We start from the raw sequence: 17,532 nt of genomic DNA on the forward strand, positions 1-17,532 counted from the left end.
TCAAGTTGTCAGGACATACCCATACTACTTTTTCCAGAGTCGCAAAAAAAAAACTACTTTTTCCAGAAAGAAAGGGTTTGCTTTGCCCGGTGTGTGTCCCTTGGGGGTGAAGCTCGAGCATCGGGCTCCCCATCATCTCCTGTCCTTCTGTGTGATGCTTGTTTTCTTTACGTTCCCCTTTGCTTCGCCTTCCTCCAGATGGGCTGGCCTTTCGCGTGATTGTGTCCCTCCGTATACAAAGCCTGGAAGATCGAGCAGGTGGCATGGTTTTTGATGCACGGATTGTACGCAGGAGCGTGCTTCGCGAGATCATGACCGCCGGCGGGTTCGCTTTGGAGGAGCATCGGCGCACAAATTAATTAAAGGCTCAAAAGTTGCTATCATTGGACGTGCTCTGTTGACTGTTGTGATGTTGCGACACGCACGCTCACCTAGCTTCTTGGTAGAGAGGAGACAAAGTGAGATGTAAAAAGTAAAAACAATAATAAACAAACTGGGATGTAAAAGAGCGCGGTGGTTTTTGCATTGGAAAGGCATTGAGTGGAGTGAACATAACTGGGCCGGTACAATCGAGTGGGCTCGGGAACAAGTCCAGCGACGACAATGCTAGCAGGATAGAGAGAGGGGGTACGTACGTTCGTCCTCCATCCTAAAAAATAAGTTAATTTCGAATTCAAAATTCAAAATTTATTCTAGAAAATAAATCATCTTATCTTATTTAGAAAGTATATGCGAATGAAAAATCGATGAGTACCAAATTTAGGTAACAAAAATGATGATCATTTTACCTTCTCGTTAATTTATTCTAGAATTTTTAGGATGGTTATTTATTTTTTTTGGACGAAGGGGTTAGATCTGAGTGTGAACCAGGCTTGACCCATCCAAATGAGCATAGCAACGTCAGGTGATCGCCCACACGCTGCATTAATCCTTTGTTTCAAATAGTCCGATTGGATCGTAACCTGTCATGGATCAAGGCGTTAGGAAGAAGAAAGTCGCGAGAGGGCATATAGCTAAAAGGAGGATGCACTAGAGGGGAGCAGTATGAGTATGCCACCGTGGTTCCAGACCAGCCAACCAAACACGAACTAACGTAAGAGATCGCGGTGTAAATAGATCACGGGGCAAATTCGCCGAGCCAAACACCACCTAAAAGTAAATTGATTGGATTATGGTTTATCCGTAACGGTCCTTCTAACTCAGATGCTCAAAATGACGCGGAATTTTTCATTGGCCTAAAAAATACAGTAGTATTACTGAGACTGAAAAGGAACGTCATTATGCCATGTGGTCAGTACTCAGTAGTCACTCCCAAAAACCTTCAGAAAATCGTTGCAAAAATGCTTCGAGAAAATCCATCTTCCTAATTCGTATGCGACCAAGCCCGGCCCATACTCAGGCCTAGTAACAACGTCGCAGGACGGGCCGTTAGGGCAGCCCACGCGATTGGGTCAGCCCAGTCCGGTTCATTCCATTCCCCACGCACGCGCAGGGGAAACTCCCCCACTCCCCTCTCCTCTCCTCTCCTCGCCGGCCGGCATCGCGGAATTCGAATTCGAACTCGATTCCTCCCCTCTCGCTCTCCGCCCGCACCCCAACCCCACGGCGGCGAGCGGAGGCTCGGCTCGGAGAGGGCCCGCCGCCGGATCCACGGGATGCAGCAGAGGCCGGAGGACGCCATGGAGGAGGTCGAGGCCGAGGCGGCGGCGGGGCCGGAGCTAGGGTTCTGGCTCGCGGCGCGGCGGCGGCTCGCCCCCGACGACCCCTTCTTTGCCGCCGGGGACCTCGAGCGCGAGCTCCTCGCCAAGCACGTACGTCTAGTCGCCTCTCCCCTCCCGCGTCCCCACGTCCGCTCCGCGCTGAGAGCCCCCTTCTCTCCGAACGCTTCGGTACGGCGTGCGTGAGGAGATTCCTGTTCCAGGGGCCATTTGGGGTTGAGGCTGAGCGGGGCGAGCAGATTCTAGCGAAATGTTAGACGCCGCACTTAATTTTTTTTATGCACCGAACTGCGCGCAACTGATGTTTCTTCGGGGGTTCGATTGGCTGTGGTAGCACTGGTTCCTAGATCCAAATTCTCTGGGTGTAATTGGACCTGTCCTCGCGAAAACGAATTGCTGCTAGATGGACATGGACCTTCTATTCCATAGGTCTGTAGTGATAAAGAGTCCCTTGGATGTAGCTGAAACTAGAGACATCCTTTCTGTTCTGTTCCTGCAAATGCAATATCAACTCAGCATGTTTGACCCAATTCGTTGCGCAAGGTTTGTATTGAAGTTTGACTAACCCCTTTGTTTGTTTGTTTGTTTGTTTGTTTGTTGCATATTATAGGTGGCCTTGGATCTCTCGGAGGATGACCGGAACCAGCTTGAGAAGATGGAAGTAGCCAGCACGTGGTATGAAATTACCTTTCCAATCGCATGTCATTCTGTTTTGAGTTGAATGATTCATTTGTTATGCGCATATATGCATAACTCTAGTGGGAATTGGAAAACTAAATAATCTTGCACACCGCCAAGCTGAAATATTGTCGCCAGTCTCCACTTCGCTGATAACAGGTGACTAGAATTCGTATGATAAGTCTCCGAGTTCCTAGTTCCAATGATAGGATACAAGATATGTTGCTAGGAATTTTCGCAAATGCATAGACCAGTGGTCGTCAAGCATGATACAGTTTGGGCAGTGGCTGTTAGGCGCATTACATGTACTAAGGGTTGTAATCTGGGGTTATAAGTGAGCTGTTCCATCCTGATGCCTTCCAACACATTTCATTCTGTAGTTCTATGTTTGTTTTGAGCCTTGCCTCACTTGGCTGATAGAAGTCCAAGACCAACCAAAATTTGGAACTGGAGGTTCCAACTCCAACCTTGGGTGCTCATTCCAATAACGACAAATAGAATTGATGGCTTGCTCACTTGCAAGCAGGAAGACTACTGGTACACTCCAGAAAAGAGGTCACCCTAAACCTAAGGCCCCTAGGTTGGAGCTGAGAACAATGTTTCCCTTAATCTCAAGGCCAACATCCTTCCCTGAAACCTTGTGTCCAAAAGGATTGAATAATGTCCTAAGATCAAGCATGCTTTGTGTTTTATCTGCTGCAGTAGATACTTTTCCTTTGTTTCTATTATTTTTCTAATGCAGTCATGTGTCAAACTCTTGCAGTACTTTGTTTTGCCCAATTGCTGGTTGTGGTGCCCATCTAGATTGTTTGGAGGACTTTGAGGACCACTATGTCACTCGACATACTGCTTCATGCTCTGTATGTTCAAGAGTATATCCAACTTCAAGGTTGCTGAGCATTCATGTGTCTGAGGCACACGACTCATATTTCCAAGCAAAAGTTGCCCGTGGGTTTCCAATGGTAATACCATCTATCCAGCTACCATTTATATTAGTTGTCCATCTTTTCACTGATTAGCGATGTCTACAGAAAGTTAGGAATCATGTTTTGAAGTATAGCGTCTTCAAGAACTGATAGATATTAGAAGTATTTCTTACTATCTGGATGAAAAATGAGTTAACATATGTTCCTAATCCCACTTATGGATCTTGCCAGAGTATCTATAACATTTTACTGTTGACAAATTGACAGTGGCAATTCTTCATTAGTCCTTTAGGTTTGGGCAATCACTTGTATGTTAACATGTTCAATTTTTTTGTAACAGTACGAGTGTTTGGTGGAGGGTTGTGGGGTGAAGTTGAAGAGTTACAAAAGTCGGCGGCAGCACCTCATTGATAAGCATCAATTCCCCAAGTCATTCGAGTTCTTCAAAAAGGCACGGCCCTCCCAGAGGCAACGGCAGAAGTCCCAGAGGAGGCAAACTGCTCACAAGGGAGAGGAGACAAGGGATAACTCGATGAACGTAGATGGGAAAGGTACGAGGCAAACTAACTGGAGGTATCGACCAAAGCAGCATGACCATAAAGAGTTGAAGGAGAACGAGTGTCAGCATAAGGAGGCTAAGGAAAACGAAATGGAGGTCGAACAGAAGATCGACGAGCTGACTTCTGCCGTGTCGAAACTCAGCACAGCAGAATCCACCCCTGCAGACATCACATTTGGCCACCGTCGCTCTCGGGGTCTTACATTTGTTCCGAGGTCAATCAGGCAGAGCAAGCAGGCGGCCTCCCAGCCAGAAGCGAAATGACCAAGGTCTTTCGATGGTTCCAGAATGGCAGAATCTGGGTAATTTTGTATGGGTGCTTGATCTTGGATTTGTAGTGTGCGTGGACTGGTTTCCACTAATTATCCATGGATCACGAGGCGGCAATTGTTTTCTTCCCTGTAACGCAGTTGCTATGATGTTCCATCCAAAACTCAGAAAATGTGTTATGCTGAAAAAAAAAACAGAAAAATATGAGTGGCCATTGCTGACCTGCACTGGACCCCCAAAATGGTAGACTGGGCTAGGAAAGTTTCATGTCGGCCTGAAAAATGAGCCGTGCGTGGTTTTCGTCGTTCAGTATGGCAGGGAAGAAATCGATCATGGTCCATCGCTTTCGTACCAGTTGGCTATGTTGTTTGTGTTATGCAGATCCACATATTGGATGTTTCCATATCCACCGTGTTCGGCTGCCAGCTCCAGCCCAACAGTATTTTTCTCTCGCACCACTCCAGCCATCAGCTCCAGCCAGCCTAACAGTATTTTTCTCTCACATCACTCCAGCCTCTAGCTCCAGCCTGCCGAACGCAGTGATCATTGGTAGTGTTCCTGATGCTGCAAGGTCTTTCTCTCAGGTGTCGACGTGTCCATGGCTTTCAAAGCTGAGGGTAAGATACGTGGTGATGGTGGTGGTTACGTATTTGACAGCGAAAGAAGGCTCGCTATTTCAGGTCGTGACCTGCTGAGCTCCCTGTGGCACCGTGGCACCCAATCCACTCTCCAAACAAATTGGGAGAACCCGTCACAGGTAGAGGTTTGGTGATCTTTAGGTATACCTTCAATATTCTTTAATTTAAATATTTATATTAATTCTTCAAAATGATCTTATTTTGAAGTGGTACAAATAGTTGAACTAAAAAGAGTTGGAAGTGCACTAAGAGTCACTTTGCACCTGAGATTATTTTAAAGTGGTACAAATAGTTGAACTAAAGAGAAGAGAGTTAGAAGTGCACTAAGGGTCACTTTGCACCTGTATGAGCTGGTGTGGCCACCGTTTCTGCAGCGTGGGATTACCGTTGTTATGTGAAACTTCGTTTAGGCTAATTCTAGGGGAGAGCTTTACATTAGGAGGCTGCTAGCCCGAGAGGGCTCTCTGACAGTCTCCTCACCTTTTTAATTCATTTAGATCAACTCCAGCAAACCCCCTATTAAACCTCCAACTCTAAATTTGGAGGATGAAGTCTAAAAAACCAACTTAAGCACCTACAATATGCAAATCTAAGCATTCATGCAATACGCATCGAGATTACAAATCGAAGCATATAAGCTGCATATTTCCACTCCATAACACAAACGTGTAACAAATCGAAGCATACATCAGTGTAGATCCGACTGAAGGCATACCCACCAGATTCCACTTCTCAGGAAAGCATACCGTGGGTTTGGGCAGCGCTTCCTCGCAGTGGCCGGAGTGGCAGGGCGGACGCACACCTCCTCCTTCGCCGCGGCCCCCTCCCGCGCGTGCGCCCGGAGCGGCGGTGCTCCTCGGCCCAGGGCAGGCCTGCGGAGCTGCCCCTCGCGCCGGAGCTTCCCCAGCGCACGAGCCGAGCGAGCGTGGTGGGCGGCCTGCGCGGGCGGCGGGCCTCGTGCGGCTTCGCGCGGCGGAGCAACGGCGGACGGCGGCGCGGGGCCGGCTAGCAAGGGTGGACGGCGGCGGCGGAGGCCCTCGCGCGGCGAGCAGGGGCCGGCGAGGGCTGCGCGTCGGGCGGCGTGTGGCAGCCGCGGCGGCTCGGTCCCCTTTCTTTCCCTCTCTCCCTCCCTCTCTGTGTGCCGGCGAGCGGTGGGGCGGCGGCGGCGGACCTGCGCGGTGGCGGCGAAGGCTTCGGCAGTTGCTGCGCGCGGGGCAGAGGCGAGGTGGGGCTGGCGCGAGCGGTAGCGGACCTTCCGTACAACGCTGGATATCGCGGACCTGCACCCATACACTTGTTTACCGCGTGAGTTTACCGCACCCGGCCACCCGCTACAGCATTTCGGTACGCTATCGCGTCCTGCAGGATGAGGTCGCGGACGCGATAGCGTAACCGCTGCGGGCAGCCTAAACAGGGCGTGTTTAGTTGGCGAAATTTTTTTATTTGACTACCGTAGCACTCTTGTTTTTATTTGGTAATTAGTATTCAATTATGGACTAATTATGTTTAAAAATTCATCTCATCATTTTCAACTAAAGTATGCAACTAGTTATTTTTTAAAATTATATTTAATGTTTCATGTTCCAAAAATTCGATGACGAAAAATCTTAAAAAAAATTAGGAACTAAACAGGGCCATAGCCAACCGGCAAAATTAAAGCTGAAACCAGGCAGCAGCGATCGATTGCAGGGCAGTGTGTCCCCGGCGCCACCGACGGATCGGTTCCTCGGCGCTCCGTCACGCCGGCCGGCCGGCCGAGCAGACGCCGCGTGGGCACCGCGTGGGCGGCGCCAGGCGACCTGCGCCGACCTGACGCGCTCTTCCATATCCCGGGCCGCGCGGCCGTGCCCGTGCCCGTGCCCGTGCCGTGCCTGCTGCCCCAGTCCATGCCACACGGCCGGCCGGTCTCTCCCGCCGCCCGAGGCCGGGGGCACGGACACGGACGGCGGGCGCGCGCTGCCACGGCGCCGGCCGCTTTGTGCCTGCCTTGCCCCGCCGGCCGCCGTGCTTCGGGGTGAAAGAAAGAAAGCGCCTGGGTGGGCCCTGGGAAGATATTCAAATCCACTCGCTCCTCCGGGATGAGCCCACACTGGACACGTGCTGGTGTCTCGAGGCTCCATGTGTTCTCCCAGTGTCACGATCCGATCACGGAGTCATGACGGTCGTATGCTAGGATGGTGGTTGGTTCTCAAAAGTCCTTAGACTAAGATTTTGTTTGGTTTGAGGGATTTTTTTAGAAGATTTTGGGACTTTAGTAACTTTTAAACCAAACAGGATGAGACTTTTAGAGACTTTTTTGGGGTAAAGACATTTTTTGGAGAAAACCCTCTTGAGGAGCTTTTTGAGGTTTTTGGTCTATGTTTCCACCTACTGCCCCCCTACCTCATTAAATGGCGCGTAGGGAGAAGGGGTGGGCATCTGGGCACATGCATGCAGGGACAAGGGGTAAAGATGTCTTTTGAATACACCATTTAATGAGGTTTAGTCCCTTCAATCATTGAAAACGAACATGGTGGGACTTTTGTTTAGACTCAGGGTCTTTTGGAGGGGCTAGAGACTTTTGAAAATCAAACAGTGTCTAATTTTAGTCCATAGACTAAAAACTTTAGTCACTATCTATTTGATTTTAGAGACTAAAAAGAATTAGAGGTCATTAAATGAGTGCACAAAGTACCATATTACCCCTAATCTATATGCATTCAAGAGGTGGGGACCAGGTAGGGTGTGGAATAGTAGGACTCATATAGGCTAAAAGTCTCAAAAAAACTACTCAAGAGGGACTTCTCACTCTTTAGTCCTAACATCATTTTAGCCCCAAAAATCTTTAGCCCCAAAAGTTCCAGAGACTTATACAAAAGTCTCATGAAACAAATAGGGTCTATGATAGAAAACGGATATAGTAGGAGCATTTTTCTACAGAGTTCCGCCTAGCGAAGTTTTGCTTGTAATCCCAGCGATTCGACTAATTTTTGACATATTTGAAAACTGAAATCCACACGAACCAAGGCTGGAGCATATCTGAATTTGACATACTCTGATGCAGAAGCGGATGCATCTCCCGTTTTCCTCATCGTCCCAGTATCAAGATGCCTCTGCCTTCAGAAAAGAAAGTCGCCTCCGCCGCCGCAACCGGAGGAAGCAGCACCGGCAAGCAACGGGAAGCCCCTGTACACTCCCTCTCAAGACCCAAAGCACTGGATCTAGAGAACCAAACCCTCACATACCTCACGGAAGCACCGGGGTCAGCACCACCGCAGCGGGGAAGAGGAAGGAGGGACTTATTCCAAAACGACGACGACGCACCCGCCTCGTCGCCGCCGCCAGGACACGAAACCCTAGAAAAACTAGGACCTAAACTACCAGCCAACGGGGAACCAACGGTCTTCCCCACCTCGCGAAGCCTGGACGGCCATCGGAGGCGAAGAAGACCGCCAGCTGCGGGTTCTGTGGTGAGCCGGTCTGGGGGCCTTGGTTTCTTCTTCGTCGGTCTTTCGATGGCGAACCTTGGTCCCGGATCTAGGGAGAGCGGGGTGTGTCCCCGGCCGATGGTATACAGGCGATGCCTTTCCGTTCTCTGGGACGGGTCTCCTTTGCGGCTCGTGTCGAAGCCAAGGCGAGATGGTTCTCCTCCAGATCCTGGTATGCGGTTCTTCGGTCTGCTCCGCCGTTGGCGTCCGCTTCGGTGATGCTGGTTGGTGGTGCTCGTCGGCGGTAGCAAGCTCAGTAGTCCCCTTGGGCCTCTTTGTAATTTTTTGTTTTGTTGGGGTCTTTTGTGAAGTGTGGCTGGGACAGCTGTGTCCTCGGAATCCTTCTAGCGGCTACCTGTACCTCGTCGTGTTTGTGTATGTTTTCCTTATCTCTTAATACAAATACAGGTATGTTTGTATCAAAAAAAAAAAGATGCCTCTGCCTTTTGACCTCACGCCCTCACTACCCTGTGCTAGATCTCCCATCAATCCATGGGCTTTAAACAACTCCCGGATTCAACAGAGTACCTGACTTGGACGGTGCGGTACCACGTTGCCACGTGTGCCCGTGCCCCTGTATCCATCTAATCCTGACAATTCACCTCCCCAATGGCGTCGCGCCACGTGTTCCCATCCCAGTCGCACTGTGGCTTCCTATATAATTAACCTCAGCGTCCCCGTTCCCGGAAACCTCACCCAAATCCAAAGCAAAGCCAAGACACGTTTCATTTCATCATTTGGCTCACTCGCTCACTCACCTGTCTGTCCATCGCTCTAGCTCAGCTCCCAGTGATAGCTGCACCAAGAGCTGGGAGAGGAAGGTTGTAGACGATGGGGAAGCTCTGGACGATCCTCACTCACCTCCACTCCCTCGCAGGGTATCTTCACAGCTTCAGACCATCACTCTCTGATTGTACCTTTTTTCAGTTCTTGCATCGTTCTTTTCCTCTCTTTTTTTTTTAGCTTTCAGTTCAGCTCGGATCAAGTGTCTGAACTTATCTGATGATCTTTTTGGGTTCTTGCAGGCCAACGGTCATGCTCCTGTACCCCCTGTACGCGTCGGTGCAGGCGATGGAGAGCCCGTCGAAGCTTGACGACGAGCAGTGGCTCGCCTACTGGATCCTCTACTCCTTCATCACGCTCATGGAGATGGTGCTCGAGTCCCTCATCTACTGGTACGTTCGTTTCAGACTGATGATTTCATCCAGCCATGATCTTGGCTTGATCTCCTCGTTATTTTATTTTTTTCATTGCTACCTGAAGATTTGCTTGACATGGTCTTGCAAATAGCTAATATGAAAATTCGCTTGGAACTGATTTTCAGGATCCCGATTTGGTACGAGCTGAAGCTGCTGTTCATCGCGTGGCTGGTGCTCCCCAACTTCAGGGGCGCGGCCTTCATCTACGACAAGTTCGTCAGGGAGCAGCTCCGGAAGCACGGCCTCACCGCCGGCGGCGGCAAGGTCAAGAAGGACGACAAGTCGCCCTCGTCTTCTCCCAAGGACAAGGAGAAGCCCAAGAGCAAGTTCCTTGCCTTCGTCACCCCCAAGAAGGTGACCTGACCTGAACTCCGCACCATGAGAGATTCAGCTTTTTCCACGCTTGCAGTTCACAGGCTTTTAGGATGGATTTTTTTTCCTTGACTGAAAACTGTTTGGGTTGAATGTTTTCAGGATCACGAAGCTTACTGAAGCATGCCGGACGGTGCGGTGACCTCATCCCGGCGGCTTGTCGATGCAGAGCCTCCTGTAGTGTTTCTGGTGTCTAGTTGAGTTTGTTCATGCTCGTCACTTAAAATAGAGCCGATCGATGTATATGGTGATCCTGTATGTGTGAACATCTAGCAGAAATATTGAATGGAGACCAGAGCAAACTTTCCGTGTTGATCATGTGAATGTGACTCGAGATCTGACAAAAAGTCAATACAATGTTCTGGGACAGGTTTTCCTGTCTGAATAATCTCTGTGCTATCTTTCTAAAATAGCTGTTGGTTTGCTGAAGGGCTTAAATATGGTTATGTGCAAATTTGAAATAAATCATAGCTCCATGATTTAGTTGAAATTAGCAGTTTACTGTTCCCTAAAGGACTGTGTGGATGGGCTAAATGCCAGCCCAATCCTTGTCGAGGGGCCAGAATTCGTACCATTTGTCTAAAATAAAACCGGCTTTCCTGCTGAATGAGCTAAAAAAATATCTTGCTGTTGTGCAACATGAAAGTTTACTGGCTGCCAATGCAATTCTTGCCAGTGTCTTTTCTATACTACCCTTTATGCAGCTACCTTTGGATGTTTCACCAGCCATGTAGTGCACATCTCTGTCGACAGGATAGAGCTCACTTGGCCGGCAAATACAGAGAACCCGTGCCATCAACCTTTCCCCCTGTGTAAACATCGTCATCCAAACAAGATACATAGGTCACACCGTCCATAAACCACTGGCTTCAGTAACAAGAAGGTAAACAGCAAGATTGTTAGCATCACTGCAAATGGGAAAGCTTTGGACGATCCTGTCTCACCTTTACTCCTTATCAGGGTATGTGATGTGTATCAATTCATACGGATGACCGGTTTGGTCTTTTTATTAATTTTTTGTTTCTGCGGTTCAATTCATAATTTTGTTTCTGTTCTCGTGTATCAACGTTACTACAGGCCTATTGTCACTCTACTTTACCCCTCGTAAGTTCAGAAGTGCTTCTACTTTTTGGTCGGTAAACTTTTTCATAATTCGGTTGGTTTCTGGAATTTATAGAGCACTTCTGTATGGGTTCAGATATGCGTCGGTGCAGGCGATGGAGAGCTCGTCAAAGCTCCAAGACGAGCAGTGGCTGGCCTACTGGATCCTTTACTCACTCATCACCCTCATGGAGATGGTGCTGCACTCCCTCATCTGCTGGTAAAATTCTGCAATTGTTCAGAGTTCCAGAGATGCACATCTGCAAATAAAATGTTCAGACGGAGAATTCATTTTTTTGTGCGCAAAATTGACCATCTGAATATCTTATTAGACTTATTCCTGGCCTCCTGGGACATCTCTTTGTGAATTTCAGGATTCCAATTTGGTATGAGCTGAAGCTGCTGTTTATAGTCTGGTTGGTGCTCCCAAACTTCAGGGGAGCAGCATTCATCTATAACAAGTTTGTGAGAGAGCAGGTGAAGAAGTATGCCATACTAGCTGCTAGTGATCCTGGTAGCGTTAGCAACAATGACTGTGCTTACGAGGACAAGGTCATTTCTGCTTCTCCAAAAGAGAAAAAAAAACTAAGAGGAGACTACTTTCCATGGTCATTCCCAAGAAGGTAAGGTTTTGATCGAACTGCACTTGTATAAAGAAACTTTCAGTTCATTTTATGTTTTAGATCTTTTGAGAAAACATGGCGTTTGTGCTTATTTAATATTTAGTAGGCTTTTTGCTGTTTAATTCTGAAAAATCTTTGACCACAAGTCTGATGGAGAGTTTGTTTGCTTTTCTCTTCTATCCAAGACTACATATCCTGTATAACCACTGTGTATTTTTAAATCAGTGGGGAGAGAACGGCTCTTCGAAGTTAATTTGGATACGTTGACGGGTGTACAAATGTGAAGCACCACACCACAGAGTACATGATGCATTGTCAACCGCTTGTTTCATCCATAGTCACCGGGAACGTGGAACGCCCCTATGTTGGGAGCACTGTTCCAAGGACGGAAATGGGGAATATTTTCGTTTCTATAGTGTAAAAGTCCACACAAATACCGTTCCTCCTTTCTCGATCCGTCATTCCAATAACTTCAGTGACTATGGTTTCATCATCTGCTTCTATATATTCAGAAACTTTTGGATTTTTTTCTCACTAATTTGTCTCAAGCCTCTCTTCCCTTTCTGATGAAGCTATAATATTCCCATCTTCTTTCTCCCTTGCTCCTCAAGGGAGGGACCCGACCAACGCATATATATGGACAATGTGTGATGTCTTCAATTTATATGTTTCAGCAACTTTTGATGATATAGCATCTTCATAGTGTAGTTGGTATACGTCAAAATTAATTTAACACGTCTATTAAGTGTTTGTATAGCGAATTGAATATTTGATAGCAACTTATGTCGGATAGTTCATTAGTATAAATCTGTACATAACTAGCTTGTGTTAGTACATGTAAATGTTTGGAAACATGCGCAATATAATATGGAACTCTAGTTAAGCTTTTTGTCAGAAATACAAAATGAAGGAAAACTGAAATGAAGACTGATCTGAACAAAGACCAAGGTGGGACCCTTCATTTGCAACTTCCCTTTCAGTAACAATAATTAATAGTGGTTAATTGTGTATTTATGTTACTAATCTAATAGATTTCACAGCCTCCCTGATTTCTGCTGAAGCTGGCGCTACAGCTATATTGAAGTGTCTAGTTCTGAAAAAAAACAGTAAATTAATTCGTGGTCCAGCCAGGCTTCAGTCTGAACTCTGAAGGCAAGCAGGACGTACAACGTCAAAATAATAAGGCTGTGTTTAGTTCATGAAATTTTTTGGATTTGGGTACTGTAGCACTTTCGTTATTATTTGGTAATTAATATTCAATTATAGACTAATTAGACTTAAAGATTCATCTCGTCATTTCTAGTTGAACCGTATAGTTAGTTATTTTTTTCAACTACATTTAATGTTTCATGCATGTATCCGAAGATTCGATGTGACAGATACTGTAGTAAAATTTTTAGGAACTAAACAGGGTCTAAGTTAAAGATTTTTGGGAACAAAATCTTTAAAAGAGCACCATAGAAGGGCGGGACAAACAACTCCAAACTAAAAAAATTAAGTAGATTAATCATTTTTAAGAAATTAATAAACTTATTTAACTTTTTATGGCCTATGTCATCGTCATCGACCATCTCAGACAGCCCAGGAACGGCCTGCAATTGCGCCTCTTCTTCCTGTGAACTAGCTTCGATTTTTTTTTTCTGGCCCAGAAGGCAGAATTCGTGCTAGGTCATAAATAGCCAGCTTGTGCATGCCAAGGCGACACCAGCTTGTGCAGCCCATATCTATTTTTTCTCTCGACCTTCTCCTATTCTTTGAATCTTTGTGATTAACCACTATATTATAATTTTGCACTTTTAGAATTTCGAATAATAAGATTCAAAATTATTAAGAAAACCGTTGAACAATTTCGAAAATACTAGTTAAACATTTATGTAAATGTTCAAACAATATCGAAATTTTGATTGGTATACACTTACTAGTCAACACTTCATAATATTAGACTCGATATTTCTTCAAACCTAGCTCAGTAGTTTGGTTTCAACATTTTTCATGTTAATGTTGAAACAATATATTCAAATTGTTGAAATTGTTTGTTGGAATATTGCTTCTTTAAAAATTCAAAAAACTATATTGATACTAGGTATCATTAATTTTGTTGTGCTGATTAATTTTAAAAGAAAAAAAATTAATTTACTATCTTCAAGTATAGCCACAGTCTGAATAACCTCTTAAACTATAACTTGGTTCAATTTACCCCATAAACTATGCAATTTAGTCCATTTTACCCCCATATATAATTTTTCCTTTTTGTTTCTCCATACATAAGTTAAATTTTAATTTCAAATTTTGCAGGGTAGTAGTGAACATCACAATGCATATTAAAAATTTTGTTATAACTTTTCATATAGTTTTATACTCCAATGATTAATTTATTATTAAATATTCTAACCTATCAAAATAAAGATAAAAAATTATGATGCATTTTTATAAGATGTTTTATGATTTGTACTATCATATTGTAAACTTTCAGTTTAAAACTCCACCTATGCATGGAGAAATAAAAGAAGCAAATTGTATTAGGAGGTAATTTGAACAAAAATGTATAGTTTGCGGTGTAAAATGAACCATATGATAGTTTAGGAGGTTATCCAAACTTTGGTTATAGTTTATGGGAGTAATTTAGACTTCCATTTTAAAATACATCATAGTACAAATGATTCCAAAAGTGGATAATTGCTATAAGAGATAAATGCATTTCAAGCCTAAAGTTCATACTAGGGCTACACACTTATCCGTCCAACAGCTAGCTGCCACGTGTAAAGCACATGCGTCATCGCCTCCATGGCTGAATGTTGCGCCTGTTTGTCCACGGACAAAGACCACACGGTCTCAGGTTCCACGCTACAAATTAATAAGCTATTTTTCTTCTATCTAGCTACTCCGAATAATAATAATACAAAATAAGCAAAGATAGTACTGTATCTAGGAAGTTAGCAACCCAAATACAAAATAAGCAAAGGCATTAGAGTGTGGCCATTAACACTCGACTTGATTGAATGACCAAGCTTCAGAGTTTATAGGGAATTCTTCCGCAGCGGATACCCTAAAGGAAACCGCTATCCTAGCGGATGAGAGCAGGCACGCCAAATGCAAAGGAGGTAGCGGAGGTCCGCTACGCGCTGCCGTGGTGTGGGCTCCGTGCCTACGCGCGCCTTCCGACTGCCCGGCGCCGCGAGGCCCACCACCACGAGCACCGCCGTCATCCTGTCCGCCCTCCGGCCTGCGCCGCGAGGCTCGTCACAACGAGCGCCGCACGACCGCAAGCAGCCTGGATTCGGCCGCCGCACGCCGCTACCGCGAGGGCCTCCTCCGCCGCGGCCGGCGCGGGAGGCGAGTGCGAGCTGCTGGCTGTGGCCCCGCGTGGAACTGGCCGAGGACGGAGGCGTGGTGGCGGCAACCGCAGAGCCATGCCGCGGCCCGCCATGGCCGCCGAGGGAGGTAGGGGGGAGGAGGGAGGAGGTTGGAGGATCTGCCATGGCCGGGAGGGAGGGGCCGCCGCGGGGGCGCGCGGATCCGGCTGGGAGGGAGCTCCGGCGAGCGGGGTGCGGCGAGCAAGCACGGCGGCCGCGGAGGGCCCGACGGCGGTGCGCACGTAGGGAGAGGAGGGAGGGAGGCTGGAGTGAGAGAGAGAGCGCGCAGGGGAGGGTGCCGGCCGCCGTGCCACCACTGGAGGCTGCGAGAGGCGCCGCGACGCCGCAACAGGCCAGCCCCGGCGCGGATGGCAGGCCTCGCCCTCGCCCTGCACGGCCCGGGAGGAGGGAGGGTGCCATGGCCGGCTTTGCTGGAGGGAGCAGGAAGTGCCGCGCCCGCCGTCGGCGGAGGGAGCAGGGAGGGGCGGCGGAGGGAGCAGAGAGAGGGCTTGGGGATGCTGGGAGGGGAATGGAGGAGAGAGAGAGAGAGATCGGGTGGGAGAGAGAATAGAAAGAGAGTATGAGGTATGGATTCCGCAGCTGGTAGTTGATACAGAGGATGATATATAGAGGAAGATGTGTGCATTGAAACTGGGTATAGAGGAAAGAATATCGATGATGAGGATGAGAGATTTCTTTTAGAGGATGAATTTAGAGTACGACGAGTGCAGACAAACTAAGGCATAGAGTGGTCCATTAATGCTTTAAAAACTAGGATTAGTCCCCAGAGCTAATGCCCGTGCGTTTCTATAGAAATCACGATGATAACCCATAAAATAGAAAAAAGAAATCAATATGACAAATTGACAATGCTGGTACTCCTACATTTTAAGAAAATGTAGTTAGACCAGCCTCAGTGTATATTCTCATTGTATAGTTATCAAGATTGAGAATTTAGTAACCAAATCGGATGACTATTATAGGGGTGAAATTTCTCTCTTATCTCACAAAATTCCCATTCCTCTATACAGTATAGTGACACTATCATATCAGCAAATTTGCTGACGTGATATAACATTTAATGCTCATGAAACTCTTATGAAACTCTATTGAGACTGTCTTTATATAACTTTGTTTGAAGTTAAATTATTTTAAATCTGATAATATTTATAAAGAAAAAAACTATGAAACCAAGAACCGAATTGATGGCTCAATGTTTTACATTTATGGAGGACTCATGTAATTAAAGTTTAAAATAGTCGAAGGAGGGGGAGGGGTGGGGGGGGGGGGGGGGAGGGCCATAGTGACTGGAAAATGCAAAATGCTTATCCAATGCCTTTTTTTGCGAAATGCTTATCCAATGCCTTTTTTTTTGCGAAATGCTTATCCAATAACTAAAGTTCAGTGCTTCATAACGGCAAACACATGGTTGTGGAATGCTTGGGAGAAAAGGTCTGGTAAAATTTTTAAAGACAGGAAGATAGAAAATAGCTTCAACTGAGAAAATCGGCTTTTTGAACCAAATATATTGCAACAACTCATGAATTGTGGCATGGATAGGTAATATTGGCAACGGTTTGTCATGGCAATACATGGGCTATATTGTTGCACTCCGTACTCCGTAGCATAACTATTAGGGCTGGGCATTTGGTTTGAACCGACAATTTTGGTTCGTTATTTTCGGTGTTGAAAAACTTCATCTTCAAGTATGAACCAATCGGTGCTTAGGAAATCCAAAAACTAACCAATTCAATGTTCGTGTATTTAGTTCGGTGTTCGCCTGTTCGGTTGGCACCAAAGTCCATACCGCTCGTACTTGCTTGCAGTCCATTTGGTGGCTTGCATCTCGGCAGCGCGGTTGCCACGGGCATCATGAAGAGAGTGGATAAGAAATGAGACGCTATTCTGGATAGCGCACGTGACTCGCAGTGAAGTTATCGCAGAAAGAATATTGTGGGCTGGAACACGTACGCATCTTCCAAAAAATAGGTTTGAAGTAAATAAATTTATAATTTTCAACTGAAATGTCTATTTAAATTCGGATTGCACCATTAATTTTTTATGATGAAAATTTGAAAATAAGATCCTAAGTGACTATATTTAAATAACTTATAAGGTGAGATATTTTTTCTTGAAGGGAAACAATTTTCTTGTTCTGCATCAAACTAAAATTGTTCCATCTTAAATTTCGTACGACTGTTGTCAAGTGTAATATTGTTCTGAAGAACTCGTTGTTAGAAACACGACGATGTAGTCGGAATTTAATTTGGATAGTTAATTTACTCCGCGCCGGCCAGGATTGAGGACGAAGAGCTCCGCCCCGCGATGCCGAGGAGAGCAGTGGCGCCTCCGCCCCGCACGCCTGCATGCCCCGCGTCCGCCGTGCCTCCACCCCGCCGGCCCGCCGCTCGTTCGCCGCGGCCAGCTCCGCGCGGCCGTGGTGGGAGGTGGCGCTGCTAGATCGGGCCCGCCGCCGCCGCTTCTGGGCGCCACCGTGGTCGACGGCCTCCTCGCCCATGGGGATGACGCCTTGAGACGCAAGGAGGAGAGGCGCGCGGGGGCGAAGCTAGGTGCGGCCGAGCTCCGCCTGCCGTGCTGGAGGAGGAGCCACGCCGGAGGAAGGAGGAG

General features: G+C 46.8%; 3 protein-coding genes across 4 annotated transcripts; all 3 read left to right on the top strand.

Moving 5' to 3' along the window:
- Nucleotides 1–1,493: 1,493 nt before the first annotated feature.
- Nucleotides 1,494–4,412, top strand: LOC120686297 (zinc finger protein 511-like). Its single transcript, XM_039968496.1, has 4 exons — nucleotides 1,494–1,811; nucleotides 2,329–2,393; nucleotides 3,160–3,358; nucleotides 3,663–4,412. Exons 1-4 carry the CDS (start codon nucleotides 1,656–1,658, stop codon nucleotides 4,143–4,145), a joined length of 903 nt encoding a protein of 300 aa, XP_039824430.1. The 5' UTR covers nucleotides 1,494–1,655; the 3' UTR covers nucleotides 4,146–4,412.
- A 4,520-nt stretch (nucleotides 4,413–8,932) lies between these two features.
- On the top strand, nucleotides 8,933–10,215 carry LOC120686209 (HVA22-like protein e). Its single transcript, XM_039968386.1, has 4 exons — nucleotides 8,933–9,134; nucleotides 9,282–9,431; nucleotides 9,581–9,809; nucleotides 9,930–10,215. Exons 1-4 carry the CDS (start codon nucleotides 9,088–9,090, stop codon nucleotides 9,945–9,947), a joined length of 444 nt encoding a protein of 147 aa, XP_039824320.1. The 5' UTR covers nucleotides 8,933–9,087; the 3' UTR covers nucleotides 9,948–10,215.
- Nucleotides 10,216–10,547: 332 nt separating this feature from the next.
- LOC120685972 (HVA22-like protein e) lies at nucleotides 10,548–12,085 on the top strand. Of its 2 annotated transcripts, XM_039968126.1 has the most exons (5): nucleotides 10,548–10,788; nucleotides 10,905–10,931; nucleotides 11,026–11,148; nucleotides 11,303–11,551; nucleotides 11,777–12,085. In XM_039968126.1, the coding sequence occupies exons 1-5, from the start codon at nucleotides 10,742–10,744 to the stop codon at nucleotides 11,802–11,804; spliced, it is 474 nt and encodes a 157-aa protein (XP_039824060.1). In that variant the 5' UTR covers nucleotides 10,548–10,741; the 3' UTR covers nucleotides 11,805–12,085. The 2 variants fall into 2 exon arrangements, with proteins under 2 accessions (XP_039824060.1, XP_039824059.1); XM_039968125.1 differs by having other exon boundaries at nucleotides 10,549–10,931.
- The last annotated feature ends 5,447 nt before the right edge of the window (nucleotides 12,086–17,532 follow it).

The sequence above is a fragment of the Panicum virgatum genome, chromosome 8N (assembly GCF_016808335.1).
Source record: "Panicum virgatum strain AP13 chromosome 8N, P.virgatum_v5, whole genome shotgun sequence".
NCBI lineage: Eukaryota > Viridiplantae > Streptophyta > Magnoliopsida > Poales > Poaceae > Panicum > Panicum virgatum.

What these genes read in the sequence shown, in the direction of transcription:
- LOC120686297 (XM_039968496.1), top strand. Translation starts at nt 1,656, where the DNA reads ATGCAGCAGAGGCCGGAGGACGCCATGGAGGAGGTCGAGGCCGAGGCG. An exon ending in GCGAGCTCCTCGCCAAGCAC is followed by an intron (nt 1,812 to 2,328) that starts GTACGTCTAGTC and finishes TGCATATTATAG; the next exon opens with GTGGCCTTGGATCTCTCGGA. An exon ending in TTGCCCGTGGGTTTCCAATG is followed by an intron (nt 3,359 to 3,662) that starts GTAATACCATCT and finishes TTTTTGTAACAG; the next exon opens with TACGAGTGTTTGGTGGAGGG.
- LOC120686209 (XM_039968386.1), top strand. Translation starts at nt 9,088, where the DNA reads ATGGGGAAGCTCTGGACGATCCTCACTCACCTCCACTCCCTCGCAGG. An exon ending in CACCTCCACTCCCTCGCAGG is followed by an intron (nt 9,135 to 9,281) that starts GTATCTTCACAG and finishes GGGTTCTTGCAG; the next exon opens with GCCAACGGTCATGCTCCTGT. An exon ending in CTCGAGTCCCTCATCTACTG is followed by an intron (nt 9,432 to 9,580) that starts GTACGTTCGTTT and finishes ACTGATTTTCAG; the next exon opens with GATCCCGATTTGGTACGAGC.
- LOC120685972 (XM_039968125.1), top strand. Translation starts at nt 10,816, where the DNA reads ATGACCGGTTTGGTCTTTTTATTAATTTTTTGTTTCTGCGGTTCAATT. An exon ending in GTCACTCTACTTTACCCCTC is followed by an intron (nt 10,932 to 11,025) that starts GTAAGTTCAGAA and finishes GTATGGGTTCAG; the next exon opens with ATATGCGTCGGTGCAGGCGA. An exon ending in CCATGGTCATTCCCAAGAAG is followed by an intron (nt 11,552 to 11,776) that starts GTAAGGTTTTGA and finishes TTTTTAAATCAG; the next exon opens with TGGGGAGAGAACGGCTCTTC.